General features: G+C 44.9%; 1 protein-coding gene across 1 annotated transcript in view; it reads right to left on the bottom strand.

Annotated features, from left to right (window-relative positions):
- Ube4b (ubiquitination factor E4B) overlaps nt 1–13795 on the bottom strand; it is a 120867-nt gene extending 107072 nt beyond the window's left edge. The window contains 1 exon segment of the mRNA XM_028893635.2: nt 13051–13795. Within this exon segment, the coding sequence (XP_028749468.1) occupies nt 13051–13074 (24 nt within the window). The 5' untranslated portion in view covers nt 13075–13795.
- Between the last annotated feature and the right edge of the window lie 3912 nt (nt 13796–17707).

Genomic DNA, 17707 nt, shown 5'->3' on the forward strand with positions numbered 1-17707 from the left:
TACACTACCTAATTTTATGTCAACTTGATGTTGGCCGGAGGCATCAGAACCCCAGTTGAGAAAATGCCTCCATAAGATTAGGGTGTAGGTAAGTCTGTAGAAAATTTTCTTAGTGATTGATAGGCAAGGGCCCAGCCCTTTGTGAGTGGGGTCAACCCTGGGCTGGTGGTCCTGGGTTCTATAAGAAAACAGGCTGAGCCAGCCATGGGGAGTAAGCCAGTAAGCATCCTCCTCCATGGCCTCTGCATCAGCTCCTGCCTTCAGGTTCCTGCCGTGACTTCCCTCAGTGATGAACCTGGAAGTGCAAACTGAAATCAACCCTTTCCTCCCCAAGTTGCTTTGGTCATGGTGTTTCATCACAGCACTAGTAACCCTAACTAGGACAAGCGGGGACAAGGAAGTGCCACCAAAGGAGCAAAAGCATGGATGCTGGTCAGGAGGTCAGAAACCCACACCAATGCAAAAGTGGACAGTCCTCACACGAGGCCCTAGCAGGCAGTGACAATGGCCACAGGCCAAGCAGGGGTAGGTATACCCCCCACGCTACATTTTCCTCTTCCAGCGAGTCTTCATTTCCAACATCCTATCCCAACTACAGCATATTCCGGAAGGGGCAGGGGGGAACTGGTGTTTTCATCTCAGGTTCCTGGACTCGAAAGTTAATGTGGGCTGTCTCCCGCAGGAGGGTGCAATTTTAGATCTGGGAAGAAGGTCTAGACAGAAAGTTTCTAACATGAAAACTTTTGGCTGAACATGGGGTTGTCCAGTAAAAACTATTTCTTAGCCTTCCCAACAGGTAGCAGCCGTGGCTGGTGGCTCAGGCTCTGCCCAGTGAGAGGTAAACAAAGCCATGTGTGCCACTTTCCAGGCTGTGCCACAAAAGAGCCTGGCCTTTTCCTCTCTCTCCTCTCTCTGATAGCTGCAGGTGGACACACATAGCCAAGAGATGAAGCCTTAGTTAAGGAAAGGAGTACAAGACAGTGGCTGGGCTCTATAAGCAGTTGCCCACACCAACCCTAGCCTCCTGGCCAGACTTCTATCAGAGAGAAATCAACAGCCATCTGGCTACAGCATCTCTCTCTTACAACCATCAACCCAGTAACAACCTGACTCCTCCAGCACCCTCAACTTCTCTCTCAACCCCACAGCCAGCCCTACCTGTTCTCCAAGCCACTGACTATCTGACTCACCTTCTCCACCACCAACCCTGGCGACCCCACATCATCTCTCTGCAATGGCCTCCTAACCTTTCTCTCTGAATTCATTATTTCCCCGTTGACCTAGTCTCTTCACAGAAGACAGAATGGATTCTTTCATAACATAAATCAAATGTATATTAGCTAGTTTTTATTGTCAATTTAACATAGCCTAGAGTCAATTGAAAAGTCTCAATTGAGGGGTTGCCCAGACAGACTGGCCTGTGCTAATGTCTGTAAAAATCTGTCTTGACGGATGATTGATGTGAAAGGGCTCGGCCCACAGTGAGCAGCACCATCCTCTAGACAGGTGGGCCTATGAAAGAAGGTTAGTGAGCAAGCCAGAGACTAAGACAAAACTGCTGTTCCTCCATATGGCTTCTGCTTCAGTTCCTGCCTCCAGGTTTCTACCTCAAGTTCCTGCCCTGACTTCTCTCAGTGATAGTGTGATCTGAGAACTGGCGGGTGTTGGGGAATGGGGACACACCTTTAATCCCAGCACTCAGGAGGCAGAGCCAGGTGGATCTCTGTGAGTTCAAGGCCAGCCTGGTCTACAGAGCGAAACCCAGGAAAGGCACAAAACTACACAGAGAAACCCTGTCTCACAAAAAGAAGGAGGAGGGGAAGAGAGGAGGAGGAGGAAGAAGAAAAAAAGAAGAAAGAAGAAGGAAGAAAAAGAAAGAAGAAAAAAAAAAAAAAAAAAAAAAAAGAAAAAAAAAAAAAAAAAAAAAAGAAAAAAAAAAAAAAAAAAAAAAAAAAAAAAAGAAAAAAAAAAAAAAAAAAGAAGAAGAAGAAAAGAAGAAGAAGAAGAAGAAGAAGAAGAAGAAGAAGAAGAAATAAAAAACCATTCCTTCTCCTCTTCGAGTTGCTTTGACCATGGTACTTCATCACAATGGAAACCCTAAGACACAATGACAGCCTTACATGGGTAGAAGATTCTCTTTGTTCACTGGCATATCCCCATCGTCTAAAATCATGCCCACTATTTCATAAAATACGAGCTGTCAGCTAAACATGTTGGTGCACACGTTAATCCCAGCACTGGGAAGGCTGAAACAGATGGATTCCTGAATTCAGGGGGCCAGCCTGGTCTACAAAGCAAATTCCAGGACAACCAGGGCTACATAGCGAGACCATCTCAACAAAGAAAACGGCAAGAACTAAAGTATGAGCTAGCACAGACTGTGAACTCCACCAATATTTTCTGTATCGGCAAGAGGAAAAAAATAAAACTGCCTGCTGTAGGATGGTCTGTATGTCAAGTCTGTTGCTCTGATTGGTCAATAAATAAAACACTGATTGGCCAGGCTAGGCAGGAAGTATAGGCGGGACTAAAAGAGAGGAGAAAAGAAGGGGGGGGTGGGACAAATAGCCGGGAGGGGGGGGATCGTGGGAGGCAGTGGGCTACCAGAGTCAGGAAAAGGCAAAGCTAACAAAAAGTTCGAAAAAAAAAAAAAAAAAAAAGAGAGGAGAAAAGAAAGAACAGGAAGGCAGAAGGAGTCACTGCCAGCCGCCGCCAGGACAAGCATCATGAAAAGATGCCGGTAAGCCATGAGCCTCGTGGCAGGGTATAAATTTGTGGAAATGGATTAATTTAAGCTATAAGAACAGTTAGCAAGAAGCCTGCCACGGCCATACAGTTTGTAAGCAATATAAGTCTCTGTGTTTACTTGGTTGGGTCTGAGTGGCTGTGGGACTGACGGGTGACAGAAATTTGTTGACTGTGGACAAGGCAGGAAAACTCTAGCTACAACTGCTCATGAAGCCACAACAAAATGTCCCATCAACAGACAGGGACAATCCGGGCATGGTGGTTTATGCCTGTAAACCCAAGTGCTTAGGAGGCTGAGGTAAGAAGACTGCCGAGTTCAGGGCCAGATTGGGACACAGTGAGACAAAAACAAAGTAATGGTCCCTTTGCTTTGAGATATCTTTCTGAACAGTGTGGAGTGCCTCTGACCTTCCGATGCATGGTCTGGGTGTGAATGCGGTCCCTAGAAGCTGGTGTGGTAGCACACGCCTTAATCCCAACACTCTGGGAACCGAGGCAGGCAGATGTCTGTGAGTTCAAGACCAGCTGATCTATATATACAGTGAGCTCCAGACCAGCCAAGGCTACCAAAAAAAAGAAAAGACAAAACAAAAAGCAATTCTAACTATATGTTCAGTGACCAAGTATCTCATAGCTTCATAAAGCCAATTCTGCCCTTCTAAACTTGGACGACACACTTGGTTGTTGCCTTACAAGGAAGAGCTGCTAACAGGAGTCCAGCAGCAAACCTACTCCAGAGCCTACTTCCATCCCTCTCTTCACACAGAGTAGCACTCTCTTCCGGTGCCAAGCCCAAGTACAGTGTGTGTGCTGTAGACTTGAGTGCAGCCACACTCCATGTGGAGGCCAGAGGTCTACTGCTGGTGTCTTCTACCGCCTTAGTTCTGGGGACAGGGTCTCTCACTGAACCTGGTGTTCCTCAATTCAGCTGACTTGCTGGCCATCAAGTCTGGGGCCGGGATCAAGGCCCATGCACCACACCGGCCTTGTCTGTGGTTCTGGGGACTCCAGACTCACATCATGCTTGTGAGGCAGGCACTGGAGCCTGTGGGCCATCCCCAACCCAAAGCATGTTTTTTTTTTTAAAGGCAAGGGAACGTAGCAGGTACAGTGCTCAAAGGGACATCAGCAACAGGTATAACCAGATTTGCACACGGACAGGTAATGGCCATGTCACACACCAACAGGTCAAGAATAATTACACCAGCCACAATGAGAAGCATCCTAGCTCCAGATACTAACATGGGAAAGAACAGGGAGGTGTAGCATGAATCTTAAAGGTTCTTACTAATAAAATCAAACCTGAGCCAGGTATTGGGGTGAATACTGGAAGGTCAGAGAGACAGAACAAGCCACAGCTATCTCACCTCACCAGTTCCTCAGCTGGTCCTGTTTCCTCAGACTGGAAGCCTCTGTGTCCTCATCCCAATGGCTCTCAGCTGAACTGCTGCTCGAAAGCCTGAAGCTTAACCAGCCAAATGCTTAACCAGACAAAATGCTTCTAGTTTCTGGTCCTCGTGCCTTATATAAGGTCAAACCTTTCTGCTTTCTACCATCACTCCCTAGGATTAAAGGCTCGCTTTCTGGGATTAAAGGCATGAGTCACCATGCCTGGCTGTTTCCAATGTGGCCTTGAACTCACAGAGATCCCAGATGGATTTCTGCCTCTGGAATTCTAGGATTAAAGTGTGCTATCACTGCCTAACTAGTGGCTTTTCTGTTCTCTGACCCCAGATAAGTTTATTAAGGTACACAATATTTTGGGGAACACAATACCACCAGAGGGAGGCATTTCAGCTGACAAGCACAGGAAGAACTCTAAAAGACTGCAGCTCTCACCCCAAATACCCACCTTTCTGTTCCTCAACAGGTCAGGGATGCATCTACCTCAAGGCCCCTGGCACCTGCTCTCCCCTTTAGCTGGAAATAATCCGCCCCCAAGCAGCTCCCCACTGTCCCCTGAACTCTTCTCAAAAGCCATTCTGGGTTGGGGAGATGGATTTAGGGTTAAAGTGCTTGTTGTGAAGGCTAAAGGACCTAAGTTCAGATCCCCAGCACTCACATATCAGCCACATGTAATGCTATTCTTGGTTGTCAACTTGTCTACATCTGAAATTAACTAAAACCCAAATGGTTGGGCACACCTGTGAGAGATTTTCCTGTGAGAGATTTTTTTTATTTTCTTTTTTTTTTTTTAAGTTTTATTTATTATGTATACAGAAGAGGGTGTCAGATCTCATTACAGATGGTTGTAAGCCACCATGTGGGTGCTGGGAATTAAACTCAGGACCTCTGGAAGAGCAGTCGGTGCTCTTAACCTCTGAGCCATCTCTCCAGCCCTGAGATTTTTTTTTCTTAATTAAATCATTTGAAGTGGGAAGACCCACCCACTTCAAATCTGCATCTTTGAGGTGGGAAGATCCACCCTTAATCTGGATCACACTTTCTGCTGGCAGCCTACATAAAGGATACAGAAGAAGGAAGCTGGCTCTTGCTCTGGATAGCAAGTCCATTCCTTCACTGGCATTAGAGCCTACTTCTTCAGGATTCCAGTGTTTACTGAAGACCAGGAGTGGACTGAACAACTACTGGATTCTTGGTCTTCTTTTGGTAGACTACCATTGTTGCACTAGCTGGACCACAGCCTGTAAGCCATTCTAATAAACCTCTCTCTCTCTCTCAAGTTCTGTTCCTCTAGAGAATTCCAACTAAAACACCATGTGTGGCAACACACCTTTAACCCTAGTGTGGGAAAGCTATAGACAGATCCGAGGGACTCACTAGCTAGCCATTTTAGCTGAAATAGTAAGTTCCAAGTTCAATGATGTGATGGTTTGAATAAAAATGCCCCCCTGAGCCAGGGAGTAGTGGTGTGTGCCTGTAATCCCAGCACTTGGGAGCAGAGGCAGGCAGATCTCTGAGTTCGAGGCCAGCCTGGTCTACAGAGTGAGTTCCAGGACAGCCAGGGCTACACAGAGAAACCCTGTCTTGGGGGGGAAAATGTTCCCTCTATAGGTTCATATATTTAAATGCTTGGTTATCAAGGGTGGCACTATTTGAGAAGGATTAAGAGGTGTGGCCTTGTAGGCAAAAGTGCATCACAGGGCTTTTCAGTTTCAAAAGGCCTACACCAGGCCCTCATCTTCTTTCTCTCTGCCTGCACATCTGGATACAGCACTCAACTACTTTTCCATGCATGCCACCTCGCTGCCCACCAAAATAATGGACTAAACCCTGAAACTCCAAGTCTCCAATTAAATGCTTTCTCTGTAAGTGTTGCCATGATCATGGTGTCTCTCCACAGCAATAGAACAATGACTAAGACAAATGAGAAGTCCTATCTCAAAAACTAAGGAAGCAAGCAAGCAAAAAGACAACTCTGATCTTCATATATGCATGCACAAGCACGCACGCATGCTTACACACACACACACACACACACACACACACACACACACACACACGACACCTTCTAAGCCAAGTGTAGTGTCACATGCCTATAGTTTCAGCTACTCAGGAGGTTGAATCAGGGTGATCTTCTGAGCTCAGGGGTTTGAGGCCAGCCTGGTTACATAGCAAGGCTCCTCTCCCCTCAAAAATGCCAGCTGTGATAATAACTGACTTTAATGCCAACACTCAAGCAGAAGCAGGTAGATCTCTGTGCATTTAAGGCCAGTCTTGATTGGTATACACAGAGTTTCAGGTCTGCCAAAGCTACATATTGAGACACTATCTAAAAATAAATAAATAAATAAATAAAGTAAAATAATTTTAATTTTCCCAGTGTTTTGAGACGAGAGAGATAGCTGAGTGGTTAAAACATTTACGGCTCTTGAGCACCCGGGTTCAGTTCCTAACACCTACATGGTCTCACAATCACCCATGCAGATCTACATTCAGGCATATAAATAATAAAACAGGGGCTGGAGAGATAGCTCAGAGGTTAAGAGCACTGGCTGTTCTTCCAAAGGTCCTGAGTTCAATTCTCAGCAACCACATGGTGGCTCACAACCAGCAGTAATGAGATCTGATGCCCTCTTCTGGCCTGCAGGGCATGCAGGCAGAATACTGTATACATAATAAATAAATAAATAAATAAATAAATAAATAAATAAATAAATAAATAAAAAAAAAACCACAAAAGCCAGCCCAGTGTTCTCTATCCTTCCAGGCTACTTTCTTTTCCTTTATAGGCCATATCATGAAAAAACATCTGCTGTGCCTATATATCTGCCTCCTTTGAGGAAAATTAAGCTTCCAAGAAGCAGTGGTATTGGGCATGCAGCAAGGACATATCAGCACACAGAGTTAAGAGCAAACATCACCACTAGCCCACTATAGACGCCTTATTGCCTTCATTCCACACAGCATCCAGGGCTCTCTGGGGCCTGTACTCTTGGCCATAACAACTGGAGAATGAAAGTCTGCTGGTCTCCACTGCCCTCTTCCCCAGTCATAAAGGGAGTTTTCAATGGTGCTTTAGAAAAGGGACCGAGAACTCCACACTAAGACTTTAGACTAAGGTCCAGATCCCACATTTAACTGGCTGTATGCCTTAGGGCTGAGATATAGTTCAGCTGGTAGAGTGCTGCCTATCTACATGCCTTTTGGCAAGCTAACTGATTTCTATTAACCTTGATTTCCCTATCTGTAAAATAGAGACAATAACAGCAAAGGTGTCAGGAGAGTTCAGAGCTTAGCACAAAAAACTCTACAAGTGTCAGCTAAGATCACCATCACCATCCTGTCTCCCCTTTTAGAGGAGGCAAAGGGCCAGGCAGTGGAGCCTTGAATCCCAGCATTCTCGAGGCAGAGGCAGGCAGATGTCTGAGTTCAAGGCCAGCCTGGACTACAAAGTGAGTTCCAAGACAGTCAGCACAAGACAGTCAGGACTGTTACACAGAGAAACCCTGTCTCAAAAAAACAAAACAAAACAAACAAACAAAAAGAGACAAAAAGCTGATGGTTCAACAGGATAGTTCAACAATTAGAAGCAAACAACACTCTTGCAGAAGACCTGGGTTTGGCTCCTAGCACCCACAGAGGTCTCACAATCATCTGTAACTCCAGGTCCAGGAAGCTCTGTCTTTTGTCTCTGAAGGCAACTGCATGTACAAATTAGTGCTTGCCCTCCCTCTCCCTCTCTTCCCCCCCCCTCTGTCACACACACACACACACACACACACACACACACACACACACACACACACACTTAAAAATAAAACAAATAGCCAGGCAATAGTGGTGCACACCTTTAATCCCAGCACTTGAGAGGCAGAGGCAGGTGGATCTCTGAATTCGAGACCAGCCTGGTCTACACAGTGAATTCCAAGACAGCCAGAGCTGCACAAGGAAACCCTGTCTTTAAAAAAAAAAAATTAATAAATAAATAAAAATATAGAGATCTTTGAGAAGGAGAGAAGGAAAAAAACGCAGTGATGAGTTAAGAGTACAAAGGCCAGGTGGGAGTCACCAAGTGGACTCATCTATTTATTGGGTACCTTTGGTACAAGTTTCATGTATTCCAGGCTGGTTTGGAACTCTTACGAAGTTGAAGATAACCTCAAACTTCTCATCCTCCTCCCCCAAACTCTCAGATACAGAAATGCACCACCATATCTGATTACAAACAGTGCTGGCGATGGAGCCCAGGGGCTCATGAATGCTAGGCAGGCACTCTACCAACGGAGGTGCATCTCCAACTAACTTCCATTTTCCATCATCTGAAACAACTCATCCTGCTTTCTCTGGTCTGTTCCGTGTCCAATCAACCCTAGCTAGAGCCAAGAGTCTGTGTCTCCTTCCCCCTCCTGCTTCAGAGCTGATGTTAGAAGTGGATTAAGTTAGGGAAGCATTCTAGCACAGGGCATGACAGCACCCTGTGGTCTCAGCACTCTGGAGGCAGAAGCAGGAGAAATCTGCAAGTCTGAGGCCAGCCTGGACTAACACAGAGTTCTAGGGCAGCCAGTCAGCCAGGGCTACAATAATGAGATCTTATTTCAAACAAGAAGGACAGAAGAAAAGAAGGAAAGAATCAGACTAATTTGTTTATTTGTTTGTTTGTTTGTTTGTTTTGTTTGTTTGTGTTTTGTTTTTCGAGACAGGGTTTCTCTGTGTAGCTTTGGTGCCTGTCCTGGAACTCACTTGGTAGACCAGGCTGGCCTCGAACTCAGAAATCCACCTGCCTCTGCCTCCCAAGTGCTGGGATTAAAGGCAAGCACCACCACCACGCCAGAACCAGACTAATTTAAAGCCTCAGTATTTATTCCTGGTGTGCCTGTTTGCCACCTCCTCACTGTCAATACCTCAAGTCCACAGAACTCTATTGCCTGGCACACAGTGACCTACAGCAGCCTCCTACTGTCTTCTAGTGTGCACCACCTTCCAGCAGCTAATGCTTAGATCGCAGTCTTACAGAGAGCTGCAAACTCCTAAACTTTTAGACAGCTCTCCAAGATCTCATGATAGCCAGTACCACGGGCAAACAAGCTCCCATGATCCTGCACCATGATTTGATGCTATTTTCTAAGCCCCTATCCCTCACACCCAGCTCCCAGTACCCTTTTGAGGCAACAACACAGCATAACTGTTTTTCTAATGTCTTAAGACCTCATTCCACAGGGTATCCCTTCTTATTCTGAGTGTCTTATGTATACCTCCACAACAGTACATCGCACAATAACTGTACTGTACATTAAGATAATTTTTATGTTTTATTTTATGGTCTTTTTTGTGTATTTTAATGTGTTATGTGTATGTGTACCACATATGTGCCTGGTACCTAGAAAAGTCAGAAGAGGGCAGATGTGGTATCTCCAGATCCCCTGGAACTGGAGATACTGATGGTTGTAAGCCACCATGTGGTTGCTGGGAACTGAACCTGTGTCCTCTCCGAGAACAAGTGCTTTTAACTGCTGAGCCATCTCTCCAGCCCCTATACTGTACATTTTAGGTTCCTATCTCTATCCCCCAACTCAACCCCCAAACTTACGGAGTGAACCGTGTGAGGCAGGGAGGTGTTAGGAGGAATCGGTGAGGGAACATTAGTGCACACCAGTCAATCAATCCCAAAAAGACCAGAACACACCATGAAGGCACTCATACAAAACACCATACAGGAAACGAGGTATATCAGAGAGGTCAATGGTAGCAGGATATTTATACAAATGTCGTAATCAATCTATGGCCAATTTTTTTTTGTTTGTTTGTTTTTGTTTTTTTTTTAAAGATTTATTTATTCATTAGGTATACAGTGATCTGCCTGCATGTATGTCTGCAGGCCAGAAGAAGGCATCAGATCTCATTATAGATGTTGTGAGCCACCATGTGGGTGCTGGGAATTGAACTCAGGATCTCTGGAAGAACAGTCAGTGCTCTTAACCTCTGAGCCATCTCTCCAGCCCCGACCAATTGTTTTTAATCCCAGCACTCAGGAGGCAGAGGCAGGCAGATCTTTGTGAGTTCGAGGCCAGCCTGGTCTACAGAGCGAGATCCAGGATAGACAGCAAAACTACACAGAAACCCTGTCTCAAAAAAATAAATAAAAAATAAAAAAATAAAAAATCCAAGGTCACCTAGCGACCAGCACTCGAGAGGGAGAGGCAGGCGGGTCTCTGTGAGTTCAAGACTAGCCTGGTCTACAGAGTGAGTTCCAGGACAGTCAAAGCTACACAGAGAAACTCTGTCTTGAAAAAAAATTTTTAAATTAAAAAAAAAAAAAAAAAAATCCAAGGTCATATACACTGCACTTGGGAAGAACACTCAACTCTTCTCGGAGTCCCAGGCAGTCATCTCTTACAAGTAGGGAAGTAGGTCAGAAAAGTTTAGAAAACAGAAAAGGGGGAGAAAAGGTACAAATCATTTCAAAGCAATTTCATCACCACTGATGAAAAGCAGTTTAAAATGCCTGCCCTAGTTACAGCATTGCCTTGGTACATAAAAAACAACACATGAGTAAGCTATAGCATGAACATAATGTAAACAATGATGTTGTGGAATGTAAGTTCAAGAGGCTGAACTTAGTCACAGCTCTACTCTGTGGAGCAAAGAACTCACTGTACAACACTACATAAATAACATACAGCAATGCAGTTAAACAACCCTTAAATATGCAGAAAAAATAAAAGAATTCAAGGTGACCTATGAGAGAGGGACCTATTCTGGTTAAACCAGTTTTATTCTTATAGACTGTATTCACAAATATTTTCATTTTGTTAAAATATGAAACTCTGATTTAACCCAATTTCCAAACTTACAGTGAAGACATGACTGTTTTAATTCTGAAAGGTATTCTTTGACAGTCAATAATACACATGACATCACCTGCAATATCTGTGATAAGTTTCTACTTACAGTAACAGTACAAAGGCAAAAAAAAAAAAAAAAAAAAAAAAAAAAAAAACCTTGGAAATATGTCTGTTGAGAAATGCACACTTCACCCAGTATTAAAGAAACTGGATTACAGCTAGGCAAGTTGGTACACAACTTAATTCCCAGAACTCACAGCAGAGGCAGGTAGATCTCTGAGTTGGAGGTCAGCCAGGGCTACACAGTGAGACTCAAAAAAGAAAGAAAAAGAAAAAGAAAAAAAATTTTTAAGGAGATTTTGTTCTAGCTTCTAATGAGAAAAAAAATAACCAGTTACTGTACTGCCATTGTGATCAGGCCAACTAGTTGGTCATACAAATCCTACACTGGTGATTTTAATTTTTCATTATGTTTTAGTGTTCCTTTGACCTTGAAATTTTTTCTTCTGTTCCTTCCACAAAGGTTATATGTGATCCTTTTATGATCACTAAAAGAATTACACCATCTCAAGAACTGAACAAAATGAAAAGACACCTTCTAGATTATATACTATCTTTGGCCAGTCTGTATAGTTTATTGGTTTGAAAAAAAAAATTAGTAAAAACTCAAATCTGTAAAGGCCTCTAAACCACAAACTATTTAGGGATCATAAGAAGAAGAAAAAAAAGCACTTTCTGGAAGTAAAGGACTACTGAAAAAACACCGATTGTGCCCCTTTATTGTGCCCCTTTATTGTGCCTCTTCAGAATTAGAGAAAAATGGAGGCAAACTTTCAAAAACTAGAAAAAAAAACAATGTTTCCAAGGCGATCTCCTGATATTTCCTGAAACTGCTCAGGACTTTTCTGACTCAAGATTACACTCCTGGTGTAGTTGAGGAAAACCTAGTCAGCTGACACGAAATGAACAATTCTGACTTAACAAGTAAAGTATCAAAATCCACAAAATTCTTTCTTTCCTACCTGACCCTTCACCCACCCATGTGCATGCTCCATCCCTGGAGAATTTTAGTGACTAAATAAACATGAGAAGACCATGACCAAAAGTGGGGCAAGGACCTCTTCCCACCAACCTGGTGACAGATGACTACTTTCATAATACTGCAGGAAGTTTACATGAAGTAGTGGAAGAAATTAAACCAGCAGGGGTCTTGAAAAAAGGCCTTCAGTTTGTAAAAAGACAGGGAAAAGTCAAGCAACCGAGTCACAGGAAATTCCTTGTGCCCTAACTGCAACTGTTTTTCTGACAATCTTATACAGCACAACCCAAGTTTAAGGGGGAGGGGAGTTAAAATAAAAGAGAAGACCAGTAGTCATTAGTAGTCTGTTAAAATTACTACAATTTAACTGGAATCTGTTAAACTATTAAGGATATACACTTTGTTAAATATCAAGAAATCTGCAACTATCTCTCAAACACAAAGGTATCTTTGATCAACTTATACAATGAAATGGCCACATGTGCATGGGATTTCCAATACTTCCTTTTAAAACAGCCATTAAACATTATAATTTTATCCAAAATTGTTTTTAAATCCCTGAAGACACAGGCACACAAAATATACCATCATCTAAATCTTGCCCCTTTCTTGAATACCCGTTTAAAAAGACTGAACACCTTCAAGATGCTCTCCTTGTCTTCAGACCCTAAAAGAAAAGCAAGTGGAGTTCCGAATGAAGAAACAAGAAAAGAGAATAAAGGAGAATAAAAGAAGAGACCCTCTCCGGGGTCTTGCATTTCTCTAACCCTGGAGAATCTTAGTGATTGAGTAAACACACTTGAGGAGTGGAGCAAGGGCTTCTTACAATACAACCAACCTGATAATGAATGACTACTTCCACAATATTTCATTATTCTCGAAAATGCCATCTCCGTTGCCTTCCCAATCCCAAAAGCCCGACACCACTAGCGCAAAATCGTCCCCGGCCAAAGCGCCAAAGAGTTGCCAAGTAATCCTTTCAAGGTGCCCCCCCACCCCACGCCCCAGCCTCCTCACCTCGTCAGCGCTCAGCTCCTCCATCGCTTTCCTCTTAATGGTGAAAGGCGTTAGGGAAGAGATCCTCAGTTCTTGAGACCGGGGCGGGAGCAAAGGAGAGTGGAAGGTATCTATCGGACTGTCTGGTCCCCGGTGGGGGAGGTTTCAGAATTGCATAGTCAGAGGTTAAAAACTAAGAACACGAGGCACTGAATCGCCTTGGCTTCGGTCCCTCGGATCGCCCCAGCCTCCTCCAGCTGCAATAGCCCCGAGCCGCCCCCTCTGGCCACGGCCGCTGCTACGGGGTCCTCTCCAGGCGCCACTGACTCCCCTCAGCTTCCCAGGTTACCCAGAGCGGGCGGCGCGGTCTTCAGCTCGGCTCGTGCCCGCTGCGCGCCGTGTCTTCGTGGCGGTGACGCGGCAGCTGCGTTTTTCTCCCGCAGACCCTGCTCCGGGTCCCACCCCTGGCCCCTGGCGGGAACGGCTCCTCTGCACACTGGATGCCCCCGAGGCGCGGCGACCCCACAGCAGCCCAGGCAGAGCCAGCACCGTACCGGGAAGCCCCTCCCCTCTAAAAGCAGGCCAGGCTCGCCCCGCCTCCACGCAAGAACCCTGGTAGGGGGAGGGGAGGGCTGGGACTGGCGAAGCTCTCGGTGTGAGCGTAAATCCTCCTACCCCTCCAACCCTACTCTTACCCCCTCGCCCCACCAAGTATTATTCATCAAAACAACAGGGCGGCCATCTTTGAAAGGGATCACGTGACCCTCGCTGGGGAGGCGGGGCTTCTGGCACCCGAACGCGGCAGCCAATCAGCAGCGAGAGTCGCGCCGCCGATTTCCTCTTCGCCTGCATCCTGTCCCCGCCCCCTGCCCCACCCCCTCCCCCCAAGCGGCGCCAGGCGGGGGGAGGGGTGAGAGGGGCTGCCGGGCTAGGAAGAGAGGGAGGCGGGGCGGGGCGTTACCATGGAGACCGCGCGGAGGCGAGGGGCGCGGTGGGCGGAGCTCAGGTAGGCTAGATGATGAGGGCAGCTTGCGCCAATCCAAAGATGGGCCTGCCAGGGGCGCTTGGCGGGCCCCTAGGGTTCCCGCGGTGCTGGTTTGTTCCCAGGTGGCTCTTGCTGTCTAGTGACGTGGGAATCCTGCCACCCACACCTCCAGGATGCTGCAAGCTGGCCATAGAAACTAGGAGAAGAGAGGAATCGGAAAAAGGTTTGCTCTCTGCGGGGAGCATTTAGCACCACGCTGCAAATGCCTTGTTGCAATCTTCCCTTCCTCCAGGAAAGCCCATGAAAGAAAACAGGAACTTCCATTAATTTTATTTTACCTTGTTCTTTTAGAGAGGCTCTCTTCTTTGTGCTCCAGAGTATTGATAAATATTGAGAGTATTAATAATTTTTGATAAAATCTGAACGTGTCAGTGAATGAGAGACTCAAATAATTGAGAAATGTCAACAACTACTTAAGGAAGCCCAAGGGTACAGGCAGCTCAGCTGGACAAAAATTTCTTTGCAATATATAAGTCTAAATTGAGCAAAGTAACAGTACCATGAAAGTCCAGAATTTGCCACAAAGTATATGTTGTCCAGCATACAAAAGCCAAATCTTGTTCTTTAGACAGGATCTTGCTATGTATCTCACACTGCCTTCGATTTGAAATCCCCCTGCCTGAACGCTGGGGTGTGCACCACCATCACAGACTATCAAACTGTAGCATTGGTTTATTTATGTTTATTTATTTGAAACAGGGTCTCACTGGCCTGGAACTGGATATGCAAATCTGCCTGCCTCAGCCTCCTCAGTTTTAGGATTAGAGTGCACAGCTACTTTCCCTGAACTATAATCTTAAACATTCCACTCCACTTTAGAAGAGTTACATTTGATTTTAGCCAAAAGGCCGAGAAGTGACTAAAATAGTTACAATTTGTTTGCTACATGCTAAAAATGGGAACATGACTACTAGATATGCAAAGAATCTGTGAGTAAAATTAAACCCCTGCAGGCTTTTCAGGAAGGCATTCTACTTTTCAGGAAAGGAATTTTATGTAAGTTATTTTGGACCCCAGTTACACTGATGTTAATTACATTGTCTTTTTTAAAATATCATAATTGCCATGTAACCTCAGATTAAATCACACATTTAAAGTATACAATGGCTTTAGGAGAGTTGTAGTTGCTTAACATGATTGCTGTCTAATTCCAGAACATTTTAATCACCCAAGAAAGGAACCTCCAACACACTAAATGTCCCCCTCATCCTACCATTACCTCCTAGAACTAAATCTGCCTTCTGTCTCCATGGATTTACCTATTCTGCACATATTAAAACAAGTAAATAAAATATTATTCTTCTTGTGTCTTTTCTCCTTTTTTCACTTTCTCTTGCCTTTTTCTCTCTCTTCCATCCTCCCTTCCTTCTTCCTTTTTCTTAATAAATCTTTATTTTTTTACATTTCCTTTATGTGTATAAGTGTTTTGCCTGCATGTATGTATGTGCACATGTATACAGTGCTTGAGGAAGCCAGCAGGAACTGGAGTTACAGATGCCACCACACACAGGGCCCGGGAACTGAACCCAGGGCCTCTGTAAGCAACAAATGCTCTTAGCCACTGAGCCCTGTCTTTCTTCCCTTTGCTCTTTCTGTGTAGCCCAGATTGAGACTCCTAGTCCTGAACTCTCTTCAGCACTTGCCTACCAGTGTGCCACTGCAACCAACTGACTCATCTGGTCCCCATGATTCTTGTGTCTTGCAGTACACAACAATGTCTCATTTCTTTAATGTCAAACAATATTCCTAGCCAGGTGTGGTGGCACACACCTTTAGTTCCAGCACTTGGGAAGCAGAGGCAGGTGGATCTCTGAGTTCAAGGCCAGTCTGGTCTACATAGTGAGTTCCAGGCAAAGACGCATAGTGCAGAAGGGCCAGGATTCCAATAAACCATTTAATTTTTTATTATAGTCTTGTTTATATATTTTGAGTGTGGTGGGTGAGCAGGGGGATGCACAAAGGCTCACAAGTTAAAGGCTTGGTTGTAGCATGAATCTTAAAGGTACTTACTAATAAAATCAAACTTGAGGCCAGTTATTGGGTCAATGCTGGAAAATCAGAGAAGCAGAACAAGCCACAGCTACCTCACCTTGCCAGTTCCTCAGCTGGTCCTGTTTCCTCAGAATGGAAACCTCTGAGTCCTCATCCAGAATGAATCTCACCTGAACTGCTGCTAGAAGCCTGAAAGCTTAACCAGACAAATGCTTAACCAGGCCAAATGCTTCTAGTTTCTGGTCTTCACGCCTTATATATCTTTCTGCTTTCTGCTATCACTCCCTGGGATTAAAGGCATATGTCACCATGCCTGTCTGTATCCTTGAACACATGGATTTCTGCCTCTGGAATGCTAGGATTAAAGGCATGTGCTACCACTGCCTATCCTCTATGTTTAATATTGTGACTGTCCTTTTCTCTGACCTCCAGATAAGTTTATTAGGGTACACAATATTTTGGGGAACACAATACCACCACACTTGGTCCCCAGGCAGGCACTTTGTGGGAGGTCCTTAGATTATAGGTGTGCCCTTGAATGAATTCCTGGTCCCTTCCTTTCCCTCTCTGTGTCCTGGGAATGAAGTGCACAGTTTAGCATCCCTTCATCGTGATGTCCTGCCTTGCCGTGGGCCCAAAAACAGCAGGACCAATCAATCACAGATAGAACCTCCAAAACTGTAAGCCAAATGGATCTTTTCTCCCGCAGGATGATTATCCCAGGTATAATTGCTATAGTGACAGGAAGCTGTCTAATACTAGCTGCCTAATTCCAGCCTCCACTTAACTAAATCTAAGCTCACTCTCAGGACCTATAAGGTCCTCTGAGTTTTAGCTACCTGTCTCTCTTGCCTTCTCTTCAATCCTACACCCTGTCTCCTGCAGTACTTCAACTCCACTGCCTTTCATGGTTCAGAAAGATAAACATTTTCCCTCCTGGAGGCCTGACACTGCTGTCTCCTTTGTCTGCAAGACTCTTCTCCTGGCCCTTGCCTGGTTTATTCCTCCTTAGTTTTTAGGTTTTAGATTAAAGTAGTTCCCTCATTCATGCATTCATTCATTTACCAAAAGTATATGTGTGTGTTCCTGTACATGTGTGCATGTGTGTGAAGGCCAGAGGGTAATCTTGGGCATCATCTCAGGAACACCATCCACCTCCTTTGAAAGGGTCTCTTGCTGGCCCAGAACTCACCAGTTAGGTTAGACTGCTGGCCAGTGAGCCCTGGGATCCTCCTGTCTCCACCTTCCCAGATATGGGCTTACAAGCACATGCCTCCATGCCTGGCATTTTTATGGGATCTGGTGGTTGAGCTCAAGCCTTTATTCTTTCAAATGTAGTCAGACAGCAACTTATAGAAATCGGTTCTTTCCTTCCACTCTGTGGGGTTCGGGGACTGCACTCAGGTCAACAGGCTTACTGGCCTTTACCTGCCGAGCTGTTCACCAGGGTTGCACAGGGTTGGGGATAGGCTACTGATTCACTTCCCTAGGAAAGAAAGAAAGAAAGAAAAAAAGAAAGAAAGAAAGAAAGAAAGAAAGAAAGAAAGAAAGAAAAGAAAAACTTCCTCTGGATACTGCTCATGCTTTCTCTGAAATCTTTTTGGACATGCAACTAGCATGTATTCTAGCTCTGTTTTTTCC

Source organism: Peromyscus leucopus, chromosome 2 (genome assembly GCF_004664715.2).
Source record: "Peromyscus leucopus breed LL Stock chromosome 2, UCI_PerLeu_2.1, whole genome shotgun sequence".
In the NCBI taxonomy this organism is placed as follows: domain Eukaryota; kingdom Metazoa; phylum Chordata; class Mammalia; order Rodentia; family Cricetidae; genus Peromyscus; species Peromyscus leucopus.